At 45.3% G+C, this 26,020-nt stretch overlaps 1 protein-coding gene across 2 annotated transcripts in view; it reads right to left on the bottom strand.

The window, feature by feature from the left end:
* Positions 1-26,020, bottom strand: part of Med27 (mediator complex subunit 27) — a 175,779-nt gene that overhangs the window by 46,619 nt on the left and 103,140 nt on the right. For both annotated transcript variants that reach the window (XM_027423096.2, XM_027423097.2), the window contains exon 4: positions 3,933-4,026. In XM_027423096.2, the coding sequence (XP_027278897.1) occupies positions 3,933-4,026 (94 nt within the window). The remainder of the gene's footprint in view (positions 1-3,932; positions 4,027-26,020) is intronic.

Raw genomic sequence — 26,020 nt, 5'->3', positions numbered from 1 at the left:
TCACTTCCCAACACATTGACCACTACCCACAGCACCACTCTCCCATGTTCTTAGCCCGCTTCTGCCGCTTAACCTTGTCATTCTGACAGAGGAAGACAACACTGGCTGGTCTCTGGTCCTACTTTCTACACAGCAGCCCTGGAAGTGTGGGGACTCAGATCTGTCCCAGTCTTGCTTGGTGCTTTAGCGAGAATTCACTGAATGGTAGGATGAGCTTCTGTATCAGTTCAAGTATCAGTCTGTTTCTGTATCTGTATCAGTTCATGTTATCAGTCTGACGCCAGGGCAGGGGCGCACCAAAGGGCTGGGATTCCAGGGAACTCTGATGGTTGTCTGATTTGTTCCTGCGGTTTTCTATCACAAACAATCCTGGAAAAGTTTCTCTTAGACCCACTTGCAGGAGCAGAACTGCTGGCTGCAGGGCAGTGGTTCTCAGGGATGTCATCTCCCCAGGAGTTTAACATATTTTTCAAAATGTACTCCACAGCTCCAGCTGCTCTTGGGGTACATGGACATGGAGATCTATGGCTCTGCCTAGAGCTACCAACTCAGGATTTCTGAGCAGCCTGCAAGGAATGTGCATATGTGGGAAACTAGCCAGGGAGTCTGAGGACCACTCAGGTATGAGAGCTGTTGAACTCAGTGAAGAAATCCAAGTGTTAGCAGGGCAGCAGTTTAGTTGCTAGTGAGTTTCCCAAGGACTCAAACAACTAGGGCAGAGTGAGAGTGAGATGGGAGAGTGCCCAATGGCTCAAGGAAGGCTGTGTCATCAAAGCAGGGGGCTAATGTGTAATTTTGGAGATGTAGACACAAACTTAGTGATTTTGTAAATCAAATTAACACCTAAATAAACATTATAAACTACTAGGGTATATTTCAAACATTACAGTGAAAGCTCCATTTTCTTATACCTAGCTGATCAGTCAAAAACTGGAGATGATAATGTTTTAAGTGATGGGAGAAGCCAGCAGCTTGCTCCAGTCTGACTCAGTTAAGCTCTTACAATATTTTGACTGTTGGAGGAAAATTAATAATGGGATGTTAGGCGGTAGATTAGCTGAAACTAAATATCAACACAGCTAGATTTATTTTTGGATGACTGAGCTCATCCCTTCAGAGAACAGAAACAGCCCTCATTATACCACAAGCCACTAACTCAAACAGCAGCAGGATAACTCCCAGTGAGCAGAGTGCTGTGTGCTGCACACAAGAAGCTGAGGATTTAGATGGTACATTTGCTATGGCTTGGAATGTACAGGTCACAGGTGATGATGTAAGGCTCACAAAGACACCAGCAACTGGCTGACTGGTCAGGATCAAGCCAGTATAATCCCCTACAAGTAGAGGGCAAAGCTCCATCCTAGCCAGTGAACCAAGGTACACCACTGAGGTCAACCAAGTTTTTCTATCCTTCCCATTTTCAGCTAGTTTTTACTAGGTACTTACTTGCCCCTAGCCTCATCCCAGCTTGCACGCACATGTTAGCCAGCTTACTACGCACATGGTGAAGAAGGTTCCAGTGTGTTTTTCCAGGTCAAATGTCCAGGGTGGATGGTGATGGCTCCTGTTTCTGAGGGGCCTAAAGCACTGGTGCTTCCAGACCAGCAGTGAAGAGCCACTTTGGCTTTGGATGAGCCAAAGAGACCATAACTGCCTAAGACAGAAGCCTCAGAAAGTGTCAACTTATCCTGTTTCCCCTATACCTTCTACATAGAGGAGAGGCTGCCAATTAAAGCGGTGGGATCCCAAATTTCAGGCTGCCCAGCAGTGACCGCCTAGAGGGTGAGAACACCAAAATCAGTTCATGCAACCTGCCTTTCCTCAATGGACTGACTGGGTCAGTGACTCTGTTTCCTATGCTGATGCACAGGCCGGCCAAGAACCTTTCCACTCACATGGCAGAAAGGGAGACTCCTAACATCAGTGGAACTGGTGGGACTAGGACTTAGACCGGGGCTTAAGACTGTGTGTGTGTGTGTGTGTGTGTGTGTGTGTGTGTGTGTGTGTGTGTGAGTCTGTGTGTGTGTGTGTGTGTGTGTGTGTGTGTGTGTGTGTGTGGTGTGTGTGTGTGTGTGTGTGTGTGAGTCTGTGTGTGTGTGTGTGTGTGTGTGTGTGTGTGAGTGTGTGTGTGTGTGTGTGTGTGTGTGTGTGTGTGTGTGTGTGTGTGTGAGTCTGTGTGTGTGTGTGTGTGTGTGTGTGTGTGTGTGTGTGTGTGTGTGTGATAAAATACAAAGCTGGAAAGAATCCCTGCGTATCTTGGCAACCAAGGAGAAAGCTACTTAAATGGACTTCAGAAATTATACACACATAAACACACACATTATATTTACAAATGAAATATTGCAAACTTAGGAAGCTCACATCCTTTCCAATCACTGGGCAAAAATAAGCATGCACACACAATCAGCTTTTCCAGGATGAAGGGGCTGGATGCAGAATGGCTCACTTGGGTGACTGGTGATCCATAAGGTTATACACAGGAAAATGCCATAGCAAGGGGAGTTCACATGGGACCCAAGGCAGCAAGATTACTTGTAGAGCCTTGATGCCCAATGCCCACCAAAGCCCATTCTCTGTACAACATACAGCCATAAAACATGTGTCCCAGGAAAGCTCCTCAGGTACCTATTATACAGACATCAGAAACTGCCTAGTGGATACCACAACACATCCCTAGGCCACTGGACTTCAAAGCTTGCTGTCTTTGGTCAATTCATGAAAATACAAACATCAGTGGACTGTGAGGCCAGAATGCTCAGTGCAAACCCAAAAGAAACAACAGAATCAGAAATCAGTGACAGGGGGCTGGAGAGATGACTCAGAGGTTAAGAGCACCAACTGTTCTTCCAGAGGTCCTGAGTTCAATTCCCAGCAACCACATGGTGGCTCACAACCATCCGTTATGAGATCTGGTGCCCTCTTCTGATGTGAAGATATATATGAAAGCAGAATGTTGTGTATACATAATAAATAAATAAAATCTTAAAAAAAAGAAAGAAATCAGTGACAAAGGTCCAGGTGCTTTCTCCTATACTGCGAGGGTGGTAAATGACTTTCATAGTCCATGAAGTCCTGAGGCAACATCATGTTCATTCTCTTTAGCAGGATACCATAGCTGAGAACAGCTAAGTCTAATCTTTTAGGGAAAATATAAAATTTACCCAGTGCTGCTGTGAAGGTCTTCACATGACCTGACTTGAGGTCAAATAGTTTAAGGTGCCTTCCTACTCTTGGTAACTCTCACCAGGGCTACAATTTACTCAAAAGCAAGGTTTCAGAGTGCAGGGTTCATTGTGAAGCAGTGGTTCTCAACCTGGGGGTGGAGACATCCTGGGGGGGGGTCTAATGACCATTTCACAGGGGTCACCTAAGTCCATCAGAAAACACAGATATTTACATTATGATTCATAACAAGTAACAATGGAGATAGCTTTATGGTTGGGGAGTCACCACAACCTGAGGAACTGTAGTAAAGGGTTGCGGCATTAGGAAGGTTGAGAACCACTGCCCTAAAGGATGCCAAGGAAGAAAGCTGCTGACCTGGGATTTCCTCTCCAGTGTCTAGAGCTTCTGCAACAAAGCATCGTGTGTGTGTGTGTGTGTGTGTGTGTGTGTGTGTGTGTGTGTGTGTGTGTGTGTGTGTGTGTGTGTACACTTGTGCAGAGGCCAGAGGTGGTTGTTAGGTGTTACTCTCCACCTTAAGTTTTCCAGACAAGGTCTGTCATTGAACCTAGCGCTCACAACTCAGTTGGGCCAGCATGCTAGCCCGCTGTAGGCCCCTCCTGCCTCTACCCTCCAGCACTAGGCTTACAGTGCTTCCCATACACAGCTTTTGGCACTTTCCTGAGTCATCTCCTCAGCCTCACAGGGAACTGAGCTTCAAGACTGGTTTTTCCTCCATGAGTCCCCACACACAGACAAGCAGATCTTACCAGAAGCATTGCGGAAGTCCCATTGGGTCTGGATAAATGAATGGACATTTCTGGAAACATCCTGTCAATGCGGCTGATGACATCATCGACGTACCTGGGTGTGGAAGAAGTACGTAAGTATCAAGTGCAGTCATGTTGGAGGCTGGGAATCCACAGGCCGTGAAGACTTCATTTTGTACTTAATACCCAACTTTTAGTTGTGATACCTTTTGAAGAAGACAATATTACAAGGCTCCTTATGAGAACTTCTCTTTTTTCCCTCCCATGACCCTTTGCAAAGGGGCTCTGTTTTAAGTGATTATATTTATATTTTAAATAAAGTGCCCTGAATGCACCTTAACTTTCCATTGGGATATGTATGTCCCCCCAACAGGACTCCACTGTAAGCACAGCCCTGTGCTTCAGCCATATCTTCTTTAGACAGACCTAATAGCTGTGCTTTCAGTTTTCTTGGATTTCTGTTTGGCTTTTATTTGCTCAGCTTTCTATGTCCCTATTACCACTTTATTCCTAACTTTATTCCTAAACTCCCTGACTCTAAAACCTTTCTTAGTAACAGTCAAGTATATCAGGCAAGCTAGAAGCTCCATTTTCACCTCTCTGCTGGCCTGCCTGCATATCCCAGGGTTTAATACTTACTGAGACCACTGGCATTAAGCTATTGGCATGGTGCCGGGTACTTATTAAGGACTCACAGATGACAAGTGTGCTGGCGGGTGGTCCTAAGAGCCCTCCTGCCCTGTAGTGGAGGCTCACTAGGAACATACTGGGCCACAGCACACACAGGGCTGGCTCTGCTCCCTACATAGGAAACCATGCCAGCTCACTATCTAGTCACACCACCACAAAGGATGCGTACAATTCACCAGCCAAGACCCAAAACTTCCCACTAAAAGACCTTGGGATGGGTTTCATATCCACTGGATGCAGCAAATTAAATTACATGCCATCCATCAGGGACAGGTGAAGGTATACTTTCTGGGGGAAGGCAAGGATAAACTCCTTGATCACATGATACAAAATTTCAGTTAGGAACCTGGGGATCATGAGATGCACACAGAAGAATACCATCTGTTAAAAAGTGAACACCAACGTTTCTGCTAGTGAAGTCAGAAAGCAGTTCTCAGGATCAACCTGTCAGGTTCTCATGAGGAAGGAGGACAGGCGAGGGAGGCTGCAGAAGGCCTGGCAACTACTAATGAGGCCAGTGGGCAGGTGGGAGCAGAGACTATGAGAAGAGGTGTGCTGTCTGGGGTGTTCCAGAGAGAAGGTGGCAGCAGGGCTTCCAATAGTCCTCAAGTAGCCCACAGATTCCATGTTGCCTCAGCAGTGGCTAACACTCCCCCACCCCCCAAGAGGACCATCACGTGAGTGAGGCTTGCCATTAAAAGCTGAACTTGCTCCAGGCATTTCTTGCAGGTGAGGCCTCACCCTATTAAGATACAGCAGCTTTGGAAATGTCATTTCCTGAGTGATTAAGAAACACTGTGGTCTTCTGAGATCCCCTTGACTCAGCCTCATAGTACATCCTGGCATCTAAGCACAATTCTACTGCAGAGGTGACTGGAAGAGAGGAGGCATCAGTGTGGCTCTGCCTGGTGTCTACTGGATAGCAGAAGATGCATGACAAAACCATGCCAACTCAGGTGCTGGCAATACTTATCTTCAGATACTTTTCCAAATCTATACATGTGGTTTCAACCCATTTCTTCAGACTCAGCGGAAGCAAACAGCCTCTGTCCTGTGTGAATGGAGGTCACTGCTAAGTCTATGCTAATGTGAGGGGGTAGGCCGTGCCTTCTAAATAGTCCTCAATCAATAGCCATCATAGTTCTGGGAGGGAACTCAATGAATATGCACTAGTTCAGCCCAAAGACACATCATAACCTGCTCTGCCTTGTATCTTTCACCTTGAAACCTTCAACATACCACTTGGAACATCAGACTCCTTAGCAAGCTGGAAAACCTGAACAGTGGTTTATGTGATGGATCCTGGGCCACACATGAAATTAGAACCAACCTTACCTTGCACTTTGCTAGAATTCTAAACCAGCCACCTGGTCGGGATTTCTTTTGTAGTATCCAGAGTTGCAGTGGGCAAATAGTAAGCACCCCTGGCCATTTCTGGACCCTATGGCTAATGGAAATCTTTACTTGGAAGGAAAGGGAGTGGCAGAAGAAAGATAGTTCCCAGGAAAGGTATCTCCACTGGCACAGGAAAGTTAAAAAGGCCTAGGGTGGGTTTTCTGTGGTTTCCTTCTGCCCACCTGCCTGCCTGTGATCTTAGATAAGGCTCAGCAAACTCATTTGAAAACTCCATTGAGGAGAAATGAATTTTAAGGAGACTGTTTTTCTTTGCAGGCCTAACAAAAAGAGGATGCAGATTCCTTTGTTACAGGTGACATTATGCATTTGCCAAAAAGAGACCAAAGAAAGTCAGCTGCACCTTTAGCTGAGGAAAACAGTGTCTAGATTTTAGATGTAGAAATCAAAACATTTCATTTTTAAATAGATCCAGCCTTAGAGATACAAATGAGCCACTAGTTACTTGACAGAAACCAGAGAAGCTTGCCACACCAGACTAAAAGTCTGGAGGCAAAAATGGCTTTCTTTCTGCAGAGGGTGGGGGCTGGTATGTGTGTGTGTGTGGGGGGGGGTGGTCTTTGGCAGTGCTTCTAGAATGCTGCCTCCCAAGACAGCAGGTGTTGCTTACGCCAGCATGGAGCTCACAGAGTGCATCGTTGGCACCCTGCTTCTAGATCAGGGCTAAGGACAGGTAAGAACGGCTTGCTCTCCTCCCACACTGCCACCATATGTCACACTCCATTTTGTGGCAGAATAAAAATTACTTTAATTTTTACCTTTAGAGTGAAGGCAAACAAGCAGCCACACCACAGTGGTGACGAGTCCACACTTGAGCAGACGCGGCCCGCACGGAAAGACATTAATTTGGAGCCAAATTGAGCAGTGAGTCACAATTTGCACATATCTGTCAACCTGTTAACAGGGTAATAACTTGGAAGGATTGCTGTTCCTATTTACATTTACAGGAGCCTTTCAAAAATGGAGAAGCTGCTGGGTTTTCTTTACTCTAACACTTAGCTACAAGGCTTAAGAACTTGCCTGGAAACACAAAATTCTAGAAACACAGTTACAGATCAAGGTGTGAATCTTAATTTCAGTACTTTCAGGCAGGAAGTTTTGTTTTGTTTTGTTTTAATAGTGTCTTTCTTTTAAAAGATTTCATTTATTTATTTATTTATTTATTTATTTATTTATTGTGTATGCAATATTCTGCTTCCATGTATATCTGCACACCAGAAAAGGGCACCAGATCTCATAAGGGATGGTTGTGAGCCACCATATGGTTGCTGGGAATTGAACTCAGGACCTCTGGAAGAGCAGTCGGTGATCTTAACCTCTGAGCCATCTCTCCAGCCCCAGGCAGGAAGTTTTAAAGCAACTAGCGTGTCCTGTTTCTCTACCCTGCCATTAATGAAGGCCAGGCACTCAGTGGTTTCGGAGATCAGATTGTCGGGAGCAAACAGCAACTCCTCCCCATGTTCCCATGGATTCCTGGGACTGGATCACAGACTCACTAACCAGTGTCTCTGCAGAAGCAGAAAACACGCTCCCTATCCACCCCTAGCACAACACTCACACCTAGGCCCTAAGTCTTGTTTTCTTGTTTCTTTAAATGGCCTCCATGGGAGAACTGAAGAACACTGGGGACCCCACCCATTGACAGCATCTCCAAGAGGTGGTCTGCAGATAATACCACTTTACAAGGCAGTTAGTTCTTGTCCTGTAGGATGGTCAGCATCTCCACGTAGCCACACATCCGTTTTGTAGAATGCTACTCAGCTATTTCTTCCAAACGCTAAAGGCCTTTTGTAAATATGTAAGACTGCTGGGTCTTCCAAACTTCTTCACTGGCGCTTTTTAGTCTTCCTTGGGTCACAGATCCTAGAGAAGGCACTGAAAACTAAAACTGATGTCTACATGGCATTTTACATACAACTTTCTGTAGTTCACAATTCTTAGAGTCTATTTGTGGACCCAGATGGAAGTATCCCTGTCTAGATCCTTTCAGAATTAAGGCCTCTGGTTTTCTTTGTTATCTTCTGAAAGGGAATTTTTTTCAGAAAAGGTATTTTCATGAAGTGGGCATTCTGCCTGCCTGCCTGCCTGCATGTATCTTTGTATCAGTCACTCACAGCCTTGATATAAGCACAATTACAGCAATGTATATAACATCTAACAGTTGTGTGGCTCTTCTATAATAGAACTGTTAGGTGAGCTTCTTTACTTCATAACTGACAACTGACAAATTAAATATTGCACATATTTTCCCTGTATGTGTTCTGAAATAAGCACACATTATTGAATGGCTAATATCAAACTGACGAACACATGCTTTACCTCACATACCACTTTTTATGTCAGCAAATTATTATTATTATTTTTTTTTTCAAGACAGGGTTTCTCTGTGTAACAGCTCTGGCTGTTAGGCCAGGCTGGTCTTGAACTCAGAGATCTGCCTACCTCTGCCTTCTGTGTGCTAGGATTAAGATGTACACCATTTTAAGACCGTGATAAATTATCGCTAACTCTAGCTGCTATGCTCTATAATGGATTTTTTGAATTTACTCCTGAGATTGTATCCTTTAGAAAACATCTCCCTAGTTGCTCCCCCATTCCAAGCCCTTGGTAACCACCATTTTACTGTTTTCCTCTATGAATTAAACTCTTTCAGATTTGACACATGAGTGACATCTTGTAATATTTCACCTATCTGTGCCTGGCTTATTTCATTTAACACAACAACTTCCATGTTCCTCCAGATTGACAGGGTTTCCCTCTAGTTAAAGTATGTATTGTGCCCACACCATGTTTTCTTTATTGGTTAATATGCCGATGGGTACTTGTGATGATCCCAGATCTTGACTACTGTGATTGACACCGCAGTGAGCATGCCAGTGCAGAAGCCAGTGTTCTGATCTTACAGCCTGTGAACAGACATCCAGAAGTGGGACTGTCAAGCCACATGCTGCTTCTATCTTTAACTTCCGAGGAACTTCCATGCTATTATTTCCTAACACTCATTCACACTCCCTCCATCAGTGTGCAAGCATCTCTTTTCCCAGTATCCTTTCAGTACCCATCTCTTGTAACAACTCTCTCTGCAACAAGGTCACGGACCTATATACAGGACTTAGAGGTGATCAGTCTATGGGTGACCAGCTTTGCAGGCCAAAGCCATACTGCCCATGCCTTCTAGAGGGAAGTATGCCCTGCTTTCTGAACCACTTCTGAGGCAGGGCTTAGAAGGGACTTAATTCTCAAGTCTTCAGAGGTCAAGGAGATCCTCAGTGCAGCTGTGGTTACCTTCTAGCCTCAGTTGCCACCATCTTCCCTGCATTGAGCAGTTCTTCCTGGAACACTCATTGCTCAGACGGGACCACCACAAAGCCCTGGTCACTCTTCCTTCCTCAGGAAAGCCTTCTCTGGCCCTGTTCTTGTTCCCATCCATCAATCAGTACACTCTACCTCATACAGTACTTTCAAATTCTGTCACCTCTTCACATTTGTAATTACACAATTTGTGAGAGATCATCTCTTTAAATCTCCATGTCCCTACAGGATTCTCTAGGATCACATGACTGCTTTCTTCCTTGCACTATCCCAGCATTTTGTCACATTATCTGGTGGTGTTCCTTAAATACTCGTTGAATGGGTAGACAGTACATTAGAGATTGCCACATGCACCCAGCTAGGTCATTATGCAAAGAGATGTACAGTTCTCTGTAGCAGATGAAGAGGCGAGGCGTGGCAGAGGTCACTACATTAGCCACAGAAAGTCATGCACAATGGCAGCCAGAGCTCATTGCAAAACATACCTCAAAGAAAGCAGCAGAGATCCTTTCAAGTCTTGAGGCTTAATGTCTGTACGTGGAACCCCTGCATCTGTTCTTGCAGAAGCTTAACGCCTCTTAGAAGCAAGAGCCTTCTAAAGAAGCACACTGTACCGACACACCGGTTTTAAAATGCCACTTTTAATGAACTAATTAATTCTGCAAAACAGTAGTACAAAGATGTGCACTATCAAATTGAGGCAACAACACCAAGATGATAACAACAGGGAATGGGGAAGACGTTTCTAAAGATAACACTTCTGCAAAATATTCATTTTTCTGCTGTACATGGTAAGAAACATTGCAGATGATTTGTTATTAAAGACTTAACATATTAAACTGGACAGATGGCTTAGCTCTCTAAGTCTGACCCCTCCTCAAAAGGGAAGAAAAAAAAAAAAACACAACTAAAAACTCCAACCCATAAACACAACAAACCTGGCCCTAAGCCAGTGATCTCATATTAGTGTGTTGCTTAACTGTTCCATCCAGATTTAAATAGCATTTACCACACACAGTGTGTAAGATCCATGCTGTTCATTTCCTCCACCCATACACACCCTCAGAGTTATGGGTGCATGCATTAATAATAAACTATGTTTCCAGAAAGTATAAAGCCAGGAGTGACCATGAATGGGGACATTTGCAAGATCTGGAAGTGAGTGAAGACTTTCCTCCACACTTGTCCATACCCATGAGCCTGTGTGGCCTCTGACAGTGGGAGGAGCAGATAGGGGCTTGTCTAATGACTCTATGGGAGTGAGACTGGCTGAAACAGCCACTAGCCATCTGATGCTGAAGGAGACTGGAAATGCAGGTCAATGTTGCTCACATCCACATTTGTAAAATGTCAACACTGAGGCTTGCAAGATGTCTGGTTGTTCTCTGAAGAAATGAAAAGTTACCTATCTGTCTGTCTGTCTGTCTATCTATCTATCTATCTATCTATCTATCTATCTATCTATCTATCTATCTATCTATCTGTTTCCCCCCTCCCCCAAACAGGGTTTCTTTGTAGCTTTGGAGGCTGTCCTGGAACTCGCTCAGTAGAACAGGCTGCTTTGGAATTAAAGATTCACCTGTCTCTGTATCTCTGTGTCCACCACCACCACTGCTTGGTGAAAAGTAATTTCTAAACTGTGTTCTGGAAAGCAGGAACTGGTATACAGAAAGAGGAGTGCTTGCTTCCTTCCCATTCCCGTCCCAATACAGGTAACTACTAGGTGACCCTTCCAAGGAAAGATGCTCACAAGCTCAAAGTCTCCTTGTGAAACTCCACACCTATGTGGGATGGTTGGTAAATCTAGGGATAGTGGCTTCCTAGGAATGAGAGTGGCCAGGGAAGGGTGACCCTACTCTCTACTTTGCAGCTCATGAGTGTGTGCAAATGTTCCCTGAAGGTGAGCACTCAAGCAAGCAAAGAATTCACCACTCCATCTCCAGAAGTTAACCAGCAAAAAGAAAGCCCCAGCACATACTGAAGCCAGCCAAGCCTGGCTGCTGTCTGTCCAGCAGCCCTAAAGGTTTCTGCCCATTTTATGAACTAAACCAGGCAAACACCATTAGGAAAGGAGACCTTTTACAGATTATACTGGCTAGTTTTATGCCAACTTGACACAAGTTAGAGTCATCTGCCAAGAGTAACCTCACTAAGCAAATGCCTTTTTAAGACTGGCCTACAGGTAAGTCTGTAGGGCATTTTCTTGATTAATGACTGGTACGGAGGGTCCAGACACTGTGGGTGGTGCCACTCCTAGGCAGGTGGTCCCAAGTTGTTTAAGACAGCAGGCTGAGCAAGCCACGAGGAACAGGACAGTATTCTTCAGTTCTTGCTCTGGCTTTCCTCAGTGACTGAGTGTGACCTGAGACTTATAAGATGAAATAAACCCTTTCCTCCCCAAGTTCCTTTTTAATCACAGTAGGAAGGGCCTCTGTAAACCATCCCTATCTATCTCTGCATTAACAGTATTTACAGAAGGCCTACAGTTGTCAGTATGAACATGTCCCTGGAATGATGATAAGCACTGAGATGGAAAGACACCCAGCAGGCTTTGAGGGAACTAGGCAGCTGAACTGGCTCTCCCAGGTGTCCAAGAATAGCCTGACTCTGTTTTCAAAACACTCTCTGGTCTTTGACTCACTCACACTTCCCCCAACTCTGGGAAGTAAGTGAGGCTAGGGCAAAACACCTGCTTCAGGAAGGAGGAAGAAAACAGGTTCAGTGGCTTTCCCAAGGTGAGCATGAGGCTAATGGGTGAGCTGAGATTTCTTACATGTCCTATTCCTCTGTGAGGACCCTGTGGTTGTAAAGCAAGTGAGGAAGTTTTCATATGCACAGAACAAAATGCAATCACCTGAGAATTCCACCCTTTCTGCTCCTTCAGTAAATGTCCATCCAGTGCCAAGGGAGTGCAGGGACTTGAGAGCGGCCATGGCAGAAACTGGGCTAACAGTGATTTCACTACATTCTCTATAAACCCTTGAATGCTTACAAGAGGGAGGGGAAAGCCCATCCACACAACAAAACCATGCAGGCTCCACTTCCCCCAATACTAAGTAACAGCAGCTACCTTGTCACTTGTCACTCATCTCCTCAGGATCTGGTTAAAGACACAGTTCGGATGGACTCAGTGTGGTGAATGAATATGAGACAGGAGAAGGCCGCTCCTGGCAGACCACAGACACCTTCCCAATTCTAGGAGTGTCCTTTGGCATCCCGTCAGTTGAACATTGGTCACAAATGCACACTGGCCTGCTCATCTCCAGCAGTACTCTGAGAAGGATGACTAGCTGTGGTAGGCCAGTTTGCTTCCTACATACAGAATGAGATTTCATTCTTGTGTGGTATTTTACTGTCCCAAGAATGTAGAAGGTGGTGTTCACAGTGATCACCATCCCTGCACACACACTTGGTCCTGCCAGAACAAAACCTTAAGCAAAAGTGTACTGGTTGTCCCAATGAGTCAGCACACTCTAGGAAACCACACAACAATCCAGGGGCAAGCAAGCTTTTGTATTACGGTGTCCACTCATCAGAGAACTCCTTGATGAGGGAGTCTGAGGCTCCATTTCCAGCCCCTGGGATGCTCTACACAAAACATGCTCAATAAACACTTGGTTTTATTTAAACTGGAGATTTAATCATACTGGATCAAAGCAAAAGAGATCACATGAATGAATCAAACCTTCTTGTGCATCTGTTTCTTCTGTAAGTCAAAGCTCTAAACCAAAAAGGTCCACCCAACACAAGTGTGGCCCTGAGAGGCTGGCCCTTCTTGACAGCAGCGACATGGGGCAAATGGGTTGGGAGGAAGCGGAAGTGGGGTGAAGGGGGACAGGCAGAACTCGGCCAATCCCCTACTGTTCTCCCTATGCCAAACCCCTACAAGGCTTTGGAACTTTCTCTGGGTCCCCACATGAAAACCACTCACCCTTTACATCACTTATCATAAGCTGTCCCACACATCTGCCTGCCTGATGCTGCCTGGACCACTAGAACAGAACACCACGAATGGCCAAGTTCATCCTGTTCCTGTTGGCCACAGCAGTCTCTCATCAGACAATGACAAATGGCCCTTAGACACCTAACAAACAACAGCTTTGGGAATCAAAGGGACCTAGGTGTTCAGTCGTCCTATGCCCTCATCTCAGCCCCCTCTAGCCTTGGTTTTGGATCTCACAAATAAGAACATCATCTACTTCATGCAGTCTCCAGGACTATCAGAAGAATATAACACGTAAGCTTTCAGCTCTGAATAAGCAGTTAACGTTAGCTGCTCCCTTTACACAAAAAATACTGTCTTCCTTCCCAACAAAAGGTGAGACCTGTGCCTGAGTACAGAGGAATGTAAAGCCTCCATGAGTCACTGCAGCCTGAAGACCCCCAAGAAAGGCCCAAGAGTAGGGAATTCCTTCAGACTTTCTTCTTTCTATCATCTCACTCCATTCCTATTAGAAAGGAGAACTCTTTTCCTAGCACGGTGCTTAGGAGAGAAGGCAGGCGCTTGCTTAGGCAAGATCCTAAAATATGAGTTAGTATGAGGTGGGCTAGAGCAAGCAGGTCAGGCTCCAGGTCAGATTTGTGCTGGGTGTCTTCATTTGACTCCATCTGCACTGCATTGTACCGAGAAAGCTGGCCCACAAAAAAACAAAACAAAACAAAACAAAAACAGAATATTAACTAGACTTCTGGCCCTCTGGTCAACAGCAAGTGCTGGCTGGGGAGCACTGAGGTCTGGCTAAAAGGCTACAGACCTGCAGGGTTGAGTGTTTGCTAAACCTACCATCCAGTAGAAACAAGGTGTTAAGTTTCAAACCCCAACAAATGGCTGAGACACCCCTTTAACATATCAAAGGAACCTAGCCACCAGTTACCATCTATTCTGAACTCTGCAGCCCTGTGGCTGGGCTGCCCTTCCTCCACAGGCTCTTCCCTATATAATCCAGACATTTTGGTTACCTGCGCCTTTGGTATCCTGGCTGCTGCACCTGGTTCCCCTCTCCCCTGTTTCCCTCTGCCAGCCTGGTTACATCCACTCTTGGACTGTCCCAGACGACCATGCCTCTGCCTCTGCTCTCCCTATATCTACAATAAACTTTCTTCTCCCCCATACCTAGCTAGGTGCAGTCATGTCCTTTCCTTTCCTTTTTATTTTTTCATTCACACGGCAGCATGGTAAGGGCACATGGACTGGGTGGCTTTGTCTCCCAGAAAGGCAGAAAGATGGCAGTAACAGTTTCCTGTTCACGTGACACACCCCGCCCCAATCCTCCTCAGCTTACATACAAAACCCTGGGTGGAGGTTTCCTCTGGTGGCTGGACCCTCACTGGCTTTGTCATGTGGTCTCTACACCCACAGGCTTCTCTGCTCTCTATTTTCTGTCTGTGTTTGGTCAGAGAGGCCTCCTGGTTATCATTATTTTCTTGGTCAGAAATGCCTCCATCAAATTGGTCTGTAGGCAAATCTGTAGGTATTTCTTTATAAATGGCTGATAAGGGAGGGCCTAGTGCATGAAACAAGTCAAGGAGGGCAAGTGAGTGAGCAATGTTCCTCCATGGCCTCGCTTTAGTTCCTGCCTTGAATACCTGCCCTTTCCCCAGTGATGGAGTATCAGAGTTGGAAGCTGAAATGAACCATTTTCTTTCTTTTCTTTCTTTCTTTCTTTCTTTCTTTCTTTCTTTCTTTCTTTCTTTCTTTCTTTCTTTAAGATTTTATTTATTTATTATGTATACAACATTCTGCTTCCATGTATATCTGCACACCAGAAGAGGGCACCAGATCACATTATAGATAGTTTTGAGCCACCATGTGGTTGCTGGGAATTGAACTCAGGACCTCTGGAAGAGCAGTTGGTGCTCTTAACCTCTGAGCCATCTCTCCAGCCCCGAAATGAACCATTTTCTCCCCAACTTGCTTTTGGTGAACTCAACTAAGACAGGAGGCCTGAACAGGAAAGGTGGCCAGCAGTAGTGCTACCTTCTTGTGATGTCACCAGCAACCAGTTACACTGGGCCATCAAAGCTAGAAACCTTCTTCACAGTATTTGACTGCCCCTTCTATCTGTCTCCCCCCAGCAACAAGGCCCTTCTCTCACACTGGAGGAAAGACAGCATCGTCTCTGCCCATTGGATGGAACTTCCTCAAGCCATGGAGGTCAACCACTACCCCAAGCAACTAACAACTTCATCATTAGTGGAGACACTCCCTCCCTCAAGTCTCCTTCCAGTACAGGGAAAAGTTCTTCCTAAGTCAAAAACAATGCCAAAACAAACTGAAATTCCACATGCTAGAGTATGAAATACAGTGACCAGTATATTGAAGTTAATTGAAGGTAACAGCAATATGCATGCTCTTGACTAATGATGAAATGAAGTGTTACATATTCCGTTCCTTAATTAAACAGCATTCTATTAGCAAAATTTCCCTGGACTATTTAGCTGTGGATGTGGCTTTGTTTAGAAATCTACATCACTCAAACAGAACCAGCAGGTGAGAAACAGTACCAGGTCTGGTTCTTCACCTTTATTCTCCCCTCACACCCTTTGCCATCCTGGGGGTGGAACCTAGGGCCTTATACAGGCTAAGCACATGCCCTACCACTGAGCCCCAGCCTCAACTCCATCCTTACTTCTTCCGTATTCTACCTCCTAGCTTCAGATGAAGAACATTCTCAGACCACTGCCAAGCTAACCAGCTTCCCTCTAAATTCACTGTCAAATTTATACGAGCTCCAAAACGTGGTAAATATATCCACATAGTGGCACATGAACTGACTATAGGTGACACATGGATGATCATTTTTCATGTCGACATCTACATAGGTAGAAAAACATACAACCAGTAAATAAAAACCAGTGACTTCATAAATACCATTTTGTTCAACCATGCAGCTACAGAGGCTTAGTCTAAAAATCTATTTGAAGAAAGCTATGTAGACAGTGGACTAGCTGAAGAAGGTTATGACAAAAATCTTATATGCAACTAAGCTTAGAAATACCCACCAACACAGACAGACAATTCAACAACAGCTAGGTTGCAAAGGAGTTTGCCTCTTTGTAAATTGTTACGGCTCTTTCACTATTGTGGATAATTCTTCCTTCTATACCTTACAAAAGGGATTTCCATGCCTCCACTTGGAGGTATCAAAGGAGGAGAAATGGACAGGCATCCCAGGAGAGGCCAGGATGTTTAGCTCATCAAGAACACAGCAAGGGCTGTGATGACTGATCACAGGAAAGCTGACCCTGCTGGACTATGTGTCTGAGAATGCAGCATGCACGTGCCCAGTGTTCAGTGAGAGGAAGGAAAGTGGCACAACTTCTGTCATATTCTGAGTAGTTAAAAACTTCCAGAAGACTCCTCTCAGTGGAGTCATACTTAGGATTCTCCCATTTAAGTACTAACCAGGACAGATCCTGATTAGCTTCCGAGATCAGATGAGACTGGGTGTGTTCAGGGTGGTGTGGCTGTTGACCAAACCTACGATTCCACTTGGGACAGAATGGTGGTTTATAATACCTGAAACAAACTGTGACAGTGCATCCTTGTGGTGCTTTACATAACAATGGTCTCTGTCTTAGTTAGGGTTTCCATTACTGTGAAAAGACACCATGACCACGGCAACCCTTATAAATGAAAACATTTAATTCAGAGGTTTTCGTCCATTCTTATCATCTTATCATGGTGGGAAGCATGCCAGTACATAGGCACACATGGGGGGGGGGAGAAGAGAGAGAGAAGAGAGAAGAGAGGAGAGAGACACCCAGAGACAGAGACAGACAGACAGACAGACAGAAAGAAAGACAGAAAGACAGAAAGACAGACAGACAGACAGAGCCTGGCTTAAGCATTTGGAACACGTGCTCCAACAAGGCCATACCTTTTAATACCATTCCCTAAGCATTTAAATCAGTCTGTGCGGGTGATTCTTATACAAACCACCACAGCTCTTCTTGGCACATACATCTGAACGCTTAGTCCTCAGGCCGTAGCACTACATGAGAGGGATTAGGAAGCATGGCCTTGTTGGAGGAAGGGTGTCACTGGGGGTGGGCTTTGAGGTTTCAGAAGCTCAATCTCTTCCTGCTGCCTGCCAATCCAGATGTAGAGCTCCTTCTCCAGCATCATGTCTGCCTGTCACCACCATGATCCCCACCACGTTGGTAATGGACTAAATCTCTGGACCTGTAAGCCAGCCCCAGTGAAATGTTTTCTTTATGAGAGCTGTTGTTGTCGAGGGGCTCCCTGAGACACAGACATCTACTGCACAGAGAGGACTGAGAGCCTTCATCCAGTAACTGATGGAACCATGGGTGTGTGGCTGCTGGGCTGAAGCTTCGGCTTTAGCACTGAGGCATGGAGTTCGCTACTGGGCTTCAATTTTCATGGAATGAGAACAGTGGCATAACAGCATCTTTGTCCACAGGGCAGTTCTGAAGACCACATGAAATAACACACCCAAAGCCCAGAATGCTGAGCACACATGTGTACCCCTTGACACATAGCCAGGGAATAAGTGCCTAACCACATGGAACCAAGTAGCAAGGTCCTTCTACCCCTGTATTCTCTTGCAGCTCTCCTTAACCAGAACACACAGGACAGTGCACCCAGTGAGAAAAGCCCAGATGAGGGAAGACATCCTGGCTCTCCAACACCAACAGTCCCATCAGGCAAGTCCCTTGTTCCTCCTGGTGTCAGTTTCCTATGGTTTTTTCTAGCTCTAGCTAATTCAACACAAATTTCCTTAGAGGTTACTGTATGCACAAAGAAGCAGTTGCATAGCTTTCAAGACCCGCCCATCACTGAATGATAATCACTGTAGAGAATTCAGGTAATTGAACACTGCATTCCCCGACCTTTAGGAGCAACTGGAATCTACCAGAAAGACTATCAGTATTTCTAACACAGAATTATCCCAAGGGTAGCTCTAATATAAAACACATTGCCTTTGCTAATCTCTTGAAACTTCTTTAAGACCCATGGCAGTAGGGAACCAGCAGCTCCATCTGTGGGCTGAGGATGAGTGTCTAAGAACCCCAGGAAGCAAGTTTCCAATCAAGGAATTTACAGGAGGCACCTGCCCACCAGAGCTCACAGACCAGCACTCACTGGAACTGTGTGGGCTGCCCTAATGTGGCCGAGTAGGATGTGCAGAGTGCATGGGCAATCAAAGTCCAAGGGAGAAAACAACTATTCACTTAAATGGCAACAGCTTTAGAAATGGAAGCCAAGAGAATAAGCACCAGGTCCTTTTCCTCTGAAATCTCAGATGCACACATCCATAACCAGAATTCCAGCTCTGTTCCACTGAGGTATGCCCATCTCCCAACGCCATCACAGGCACATGAGGTGCGGTGAGCGTGCACAGGGTCACATGGGACTCTCCAATGGGCAGTGCAGACTGCTCCAGCGCCAGGGCCATGGCTCTCTCTCAGGTCCCTGGGTCTTATCTGATGAGGACAGCGGTGACTCATACTACAGTGAGTTAATGAGACAATGCATTCAAGTTGACTACTTGGAATTGTGCTAACATGGACAATTACATGTACAGGAGAGTTTCCCATGATGAAAACAGCAGCAGTAGTGATGTGACTGATGAAGAGGGGTAACAAATGGGGGATGAGGGGAACTCAACCAGTCATTTCTTGGGAACGAGGTATGCAAAGCTTCCCTTCCCAACTGGCAAGAGAGGCAGCTCATAGTAACAGACACCTCAAGCATGCAAACAGGAGGCTCCTAGTGAGGACAGCTCAGTGACTTGTTATGACCTGTAAAATGGTGAAAGGACACACTGAGGTTAGACATCAGGGAAAACTCCACTGCTCTTGGAAGGGTTGCTAGGAGAAGATGTGAGGGTGCAAACTTACAGCCAGCTAATCATGCACAGTTACTCCTGCAAGGTCTGAGGGGATTGGGGCAGGGAATGTACCCTGGAAAAGTTCTTTCCATCTAAATGAATACCACAGCCAAGGAGATTAAACTCTCATTAACAAAATGGTTAGCTCATCAGCTCAAGGGAGGCTTTGCCCACCAGGTCAGGCTTAACCCCACTACATGTCAGGCAGACGGCTCAGGTTGGCACAATGGAGACCTTTAGAGAAGAGGGAGGGAAACAGTCTGGGTGGTGGCTCTGAACAACACAGCCTTTCTGTCCAGCTTGAAATGCTATGGCAGTTTCCAACTCTAATTCAAAGGTTTCTTTCTTTGTGGTTTTTCAAAGCGGCTGGCAGATTACTTGCCGTTAAACAATGCAAAGTGTTTGCTTATGATTAGAGTGGAGGACTTTTCATCATTTCCATGGAGGTTCTAAGACCTGCTGATAGCTCTGGGAAACAGCTTTTTCCAGACTTCTACAGTAAATAACGATTGGCCACTGGCCTCTGTGTGTCAGGGCCTAATGAAGGCAGCAGGGCACATGGCAGAATTGAGCCCTCACTAACCAGCTGCCACTGCATTAGGGAAACTCTGCACTCTGCAGTTCCTTAACACCAGAGACAGCAGGTCCGGTTGACACTGCTAGGATCCACACACGTTGGAAAGCTGACAACATGTGGCACTCCACCTCTAGCAATTCTCTCTCCTTGTGGAAGGTAGCAGGACTTGAGTGAACCATGTTTGGAAACATGCTCCAGGAGTCTGACATATTTCACATTAGAGTAATAGGCTCCGGAAGACTAACACAAGTTTGGAGCTGGGAGGCAGCTGTAGCACTTTCTACCTCAAACCTTTCCCTCTATGGAGAAGCTGTGATGGCTGCCCCTCACTATCAGCCTGACAGGGTTTGGAATCACTTAGATGACACACCATTGAGCATGTCTGAAAGGGTATTTCCAGGGAGGAGAGACGAGTCACCTCGAATGTAGATGACACCATCCTGGGGGCTGGGGTCCTAGACTGAATTAAAAGAGAGCAGGATACCAGCATCTAATCCTGTCTGTTTCCCCAAATGCATTTACGATGCGACCAGCTGCCTCTCACTGCCACCACGTCTTTTCTGCAGTGATGGACTGTCCCTTCCTCCCTGAAGTTGCTTCTGTCATGTTGGTCACAGAACAAGTGTTTGATACTTGTTGAAGGCAATATGGTACTAGAACTCTGACCTTTGAGGGGATTTCTCCTTCTAGATCTTTAAAATGTTACCACTGAGAAGCTCACAGAGCTCATGCTCTCCCAAGAGGCACCTGGAGCAGTCCCATGGTGCCTCCCACAACAGCAGGGTGCTCTTACCTGCTTTGCCTTCTTAGCAGGGAACTTTGGCCAGTGTTTAAATGTCATTGAAACCATGCTAAAAAGAGGTTTTGAAAAATATCAGTCTATTTTCTTGCATATACTTTGGGGAAATAGTAAGTGTGTTTAAAGTGCGAGCTTAGACACACTCAGATGACCCCAAGTCAGGGGCTAGCCCATGCCCAGTTAATGTCAGCTTTGTAATCTTTCTGACAAACTTTTGGAATAAAACAGTAATTGTCTTCAATCTCCTTTCCTTCTATGTGAGGGAAGAGCTGGGTCAAGTCCACATCAAGACACCTCATCTCACCTGGGTCTCAGGGAACTAGCACTATTCATGCTGCAGATGTGGGTGACATTTCAGCGCCGATGCAAACACACTTAATTCATCTTTGTTTTATATAAAAAAAAATCCAAATTAAACTACAAAAAGCCAAATGTATATTTCTGAAACCTGGACACAACGACCAGTAAAATATCAAGGCATAATGTCCACTCAGCCATTTCCAAGCCACGCATGATTCCTGTTTGGTCCGACCCAACTGTTTCAAAGTTCATTTCTACAGTGTTCAGGGATAATAGCAACCATATCATTCACAGGAACCATGGCTGGTTTATTTCTACAGAAAGTAAATGGAATTTTCCAAATAGATTAAATTTTAGTGTAGAGAACAAAGACCCCCTGGGGTTAGTATTTCTGAAACAAAATGGCTAGAAATTAAGTCCACATAATTTCAAGGGTTATTTTTCAAGTATGACTGGCACAAAATGGGAGCCCCTGTCTTAACCATGAAATTGTCTAGAGTCCCCAGAAGCAGCAAACAGAAACAGAAGACGGGACCCATCAGGATTACTGCATCACAGTAAAACACTTACTCCAGGATGGTTGTGGGGGGACTCAGTACCAGTTGCCTCCCTTCGGCTGTCCACCTCTGCTGAAGAAGGTGGCTTCTCATTAGCTAAGGGCTCAGACACTCCTGCCTCACCTTTTTGGTGATGACACTTAATTTACTCCCCAACCACAAATGGGTATCTTTTAAAAACAAAGACTTCCATTTCTTGTTATTCCTAACAAGAAAACAATTTAATTTTTGTGTTAGTGTAATGAACATCAACCCAAGCCCCATGTTTTTTATAGTCTTCCCCCTGTCTTGCTCTTGTTATATAAGCACAGGCGCCTGGCTGTTGTGGGTATCTGTGCTACATGTTTCCAACCACGTTACCCTGACAACCTGGAGAAAACAGGCTTTGTGAGAGAGGCTTTGACAGACTGAAAATCTGATATCAGGGATGGCGGCTAGGCCTGTTAGCATTCTTCTTGGATCATCACTGTGTTATACTTTGTTGTGGGGTTAAAAAAAAGATCGTGAATAACGAGTCTACGCTTGCATGGTCCTAACTATCTGTCCAGGCCAAGTACTTCTGGTCTGAGGTGAGGATGGCCAAGAAGTTGTCATATGGATGCTGGAAGGGCTAAGAACATCAGCTCAGAGATCTCAGATAACTAAGTACCCCAGCCTCAGTTTCTCACCTATAAATGAAGGCTACAGCTATGGCCAGTTCAGGGCACAGGCAGGATTCAATGTGTTGATCTGTGTTAAGTGCTGACAGTAATGCTAGACAGAGTAGCTACTCAGTAAACAGCAGCCACCATCAGTGCTGGTGTGAAGACCACCACCAGGCACCACTCAAGATCACTGTGCTAGTGTTAACTCCTCTAGTACCAAGATGGCCAATGAGATTCCACCCATGAGGGCAAATCACCATGGCCACAAGTCAGACAGTGCCACAAAAACAAAACTGTGAGTCTTCGATGGCATGGGCTAGGGGGTTGGGGGCTTCCAATGCTGTGATGTAGACCTGCACATCTTCTTAAACCTTGAAGCAAGGACATACCGTTTTCACAAGATGGTGGTCTATTTAGAAAGTGGAAAGATTAATGTTTAAGCACAAGGGATCAAACTGAACTGCTTTGATAAAGTCCTTTTAGACACAAGGACGTATTACCCGCACTCCAAGCTTTCCCATGGCACTATGCTAATGTATGTTCAACGTTACATCTAAAATCCCGCACCCCTTCGAGCAATTCCATACCCAGCTCTTATTTTAAACTCTTGTTTGCATGCCTACACCTTTCTCCACAAAGAGTTTAAAGAATGCAATGTATAGGCTTGTGCACATCTTGTCTTCGTTCTCATATCCATTGGTCTGCATCCTAGCATTTGGTGGTATTTACTTCCACTCTAGTCAAAAGGTTTGGAAGGTGAATTAAGTTCAGATCCCTCAATATTTTCTTTCAAAAATAAATTATTCATGAAGCTTTCTCCCTTGTTCCCAAATGGTTAGGTTTAAACAATTGCTTAAAGTGCTGTTTTTAACTGAAGAACACATTATTCAAAAGCCTCTGGCCCAGGAAACACTTACTTGCTAACTGGTCACTTTCATCTGATCAATGGCTTCACCATGCTGAAACACACCATAGTGGGATGTGCTTCCAGCACAGGGCTAGTGGCGTTAAGTGCCTGGCTCTCTCATAAACAAAGCGAGTTGGTCACTTTACAGTCCACATATCACCCTGAAAATCTATTACAGTCTGCCTTTGTGATTCTCATCTGAGGTGATCTGGGGTACTAAGCTCAGAGGAAACCTTCCTGTAACAGGTTAATGGATCAATTTATTTATTTCAAATTTGTTCTTTTCAAGTTGAAAAACCACTGAAGACTTTCTAAGCAATCTGCTCAATAACCACAGGGCAGGCAGCCTTGCTGGGCCTGCTGCTGATGCCCTGGCATCTCTCTGGTACTGATGGCTCTTATATGGCTGCTGGCTTGCTGGTAGCCTGGTGCCTTTGCCCAGTTATCTACAGAGTGACCAGAGTCTTGGGCTATCATATGTTCAAAGGCAGTGCTTCACTTTCTCTAGAAACAAATCCAAAGGTAGGAAACAGTTCAAACAACCCAAACCACAGGACTCTGTTGAAATGACAGCCCTCAGATCACTCTCTCGGTTAGCAGTATTACTTCAAAACCTTCGTGAGGACACACCACTAAGGGGTCTGGAGGATGGGTCAGCAGTTAAGAGCATGTGGGGTTCTTGCAGAGGACTCTTGATCACCTCTTGTAACTCCAGCTCCAGAGGACCCTACCCACCCTCTTTGACTTCACAGGTACATGCTCTCTCTCTCTCTCTCTCTCTCTCTCTCTCTCTCTCTCTCTCTCTCTCTCTCCCTCCATCCCCCCTCACACACATAAACACACACAAAATAAAAATAAATAAAACATATCTTTTAAGAACATACCACTATAGCCCCTTGGGTTCTCTTCTTGCATTAGTGCCTTTCCAGTGCACACTTTTCTAGGCACGATAGCACCAATGCATAGTTTCCATGCACAGAGGGACAGCAGGTGACCAGCAGGTAGTTGGGAATCTCTAATGCTCCTTGGTGATCATGGTCTTCCTAGAGAGGAATGCCCTTTGCAATACGCTTCTGACACCTGTAACTGTGAGTGTGTTACAAATGGCTCCAAAACTCAGGATTTCAGGGGTGGGGCATGAGCGTCAGGTCACATGTAGCATGGCTAAAGAACTCAATGTGCTCCTCAGTATAAAGAACCAGCTGAAAAGTCCTTCACTTGGGTCCTTTCCACACCTAACATTTGCAGAAATGGCTGAGAGCTCCTTAAAGGCCGTTTTAGCTATTTTATGACACTAGATCACAGTGTCCTGCAGATAGAACCTGGGCTGTAGGTACTTCTCAAGCTCACATTCTTTGATGGGAGGATCTGAATTAGCCTGGTAACTACGGACAAACCATACACAGTCTCTGTGTCCAGTCTCCTCATCTGTAAAAGATACAACAGCAGCCTCCACATGGGGAGTTGGTGGACAAGATGACTTAACAGATGCAAAGTGCTCAGAGCAGATCCAGTGCCAGAAGGACATCTGAGTGCTCATTCACTGCGGCCATGGCCACCTTCACTCTGCACTTGCTGCTCTGGTTAGCTTTCCTACATCTCAGCTTTTACCTAGTGAATGAGAACAATGATCAGGGTGGAGTCAAGTCACAGTGTGTTCAATGTTCTGGCACATGACACGTGCTCAATGAGGTTGCTATTGTCATTAGCTCAGTACTTCCTCACATGCCTTCACTCTGTGTAAGAACCACTGTGTCTGAATAAACAATATGCTGTAAGCTTACTCAAAACACAAACCCCAGGCCATACCAATCTGTGGGTGTTAATTCAAAATTTCCTGGAATGCCTGCTCTATTTTCAGAACTGTATTGCTCCAAGAAATCTCTCTCAAACGCATCCCCCATGACACCACCACTGTGAATCAACAACAAGAAATATTCAGTGGCTACTTGCAAATGGGTAATTGCAAAATGAAACTGAAGTGTTCAGGCTTTGGGTGTGCTGCTGCTCACAGCGATCTATTTACAGCAGACACCACTCAGAAAACACTCGTTCTCTGACTCCTGTGCTTGGGGGTTAGCGCTTGTCTCCAGCTAACAGCAACTCAGGCTTACAAGAATCCTAGTGCTCGGAGCCAAGAAGGACATAAGCTCCTTCATTTATGAATGGGACAAAGCCTAGTGCCACTAAGGGGTAGGCCCAAGCTCACATGATACTAGAGGACAGGGAAGAGGAGTCTGGCTTTGTTTCTGGCTCCATGTCAATCTTCCTTCCCATTTTACCACAGGTCTCACTAATGTGAGTGTCATCCACGGGAATGAATCTAGAGACCACACCATCTCAGATACCAATCACTTATGTCTTTAATCATAGTGTGGAACACATGCGCGCTCGTGTGCACACAACACACACACACACACTCACAATAGACTCTATCACAGAAAGATATCTGTCCTCTTTGCTGGGAGAATGAAAGCCAGGACCTTTATGTCTGAGAGATATTCATTTCAGCATATATTTCATTATTAATTTAGTTTCTTAAATGGAGCTCGATTTTTTTTTCTGGGTATTATAATCATAGTTAAGAAAAAATAAAAAGGTTTAGAGTTTTGGGAGAAAGTCTCACAATTTCTGGAGTGGCAAGGAAGGAAAAACCCAGTGGTGCTGCAGACTAGGCTGGTGCTTGGCCCAAGGGGTTTCCCAGAGGGAGCATCTTACTAGGCTGGTGTTCAGCCCTAGGGATATTTCAGAGGGAGAACCTTACAAGGCTGGTGCTCAGCCCAAGGAGTTTTCCAGAGGAAGCGTGATGGTCTTGACACATGACCAGAGAAGTCCTGGGTGAAGACAAAGGAGCAATATATACCACATAGACAGCTAAAAGGGGGGCAATGGCATATGAGAGGAGGCTACCTTTAATTTAATGGAGCATGAATGATTCTAGAATTTTTCTTAAGCTTCTCCTGGAAACCAAACTAAGCAAGTAAAGCAGAGAGAGATGGTGACAGCTCCAGGAAAACTAGAGACGTCTTTGA

The sequence above is a fragment of the Cricetulus griseus genome, chromosome 6, assembly GCF_003668045.3.
Source record: "Cricetulus griseus strain 17A/GY chromosome 6, alternate assembly CriGri-PICRH-1.0, whole genome shotgun sequence".
NCBI classification, from domain to species: domain Eukaryota; kingdom Metazoa; phylum Chordata; class Mammalia; order Rodentia; family Cricetidae; genus Cricetulus; species Cricetulus griseus.
Note: the sequence above shows the minus strand (reverse complement) of the source record. Positions and strands in the feature narration are given on the sequence as shown.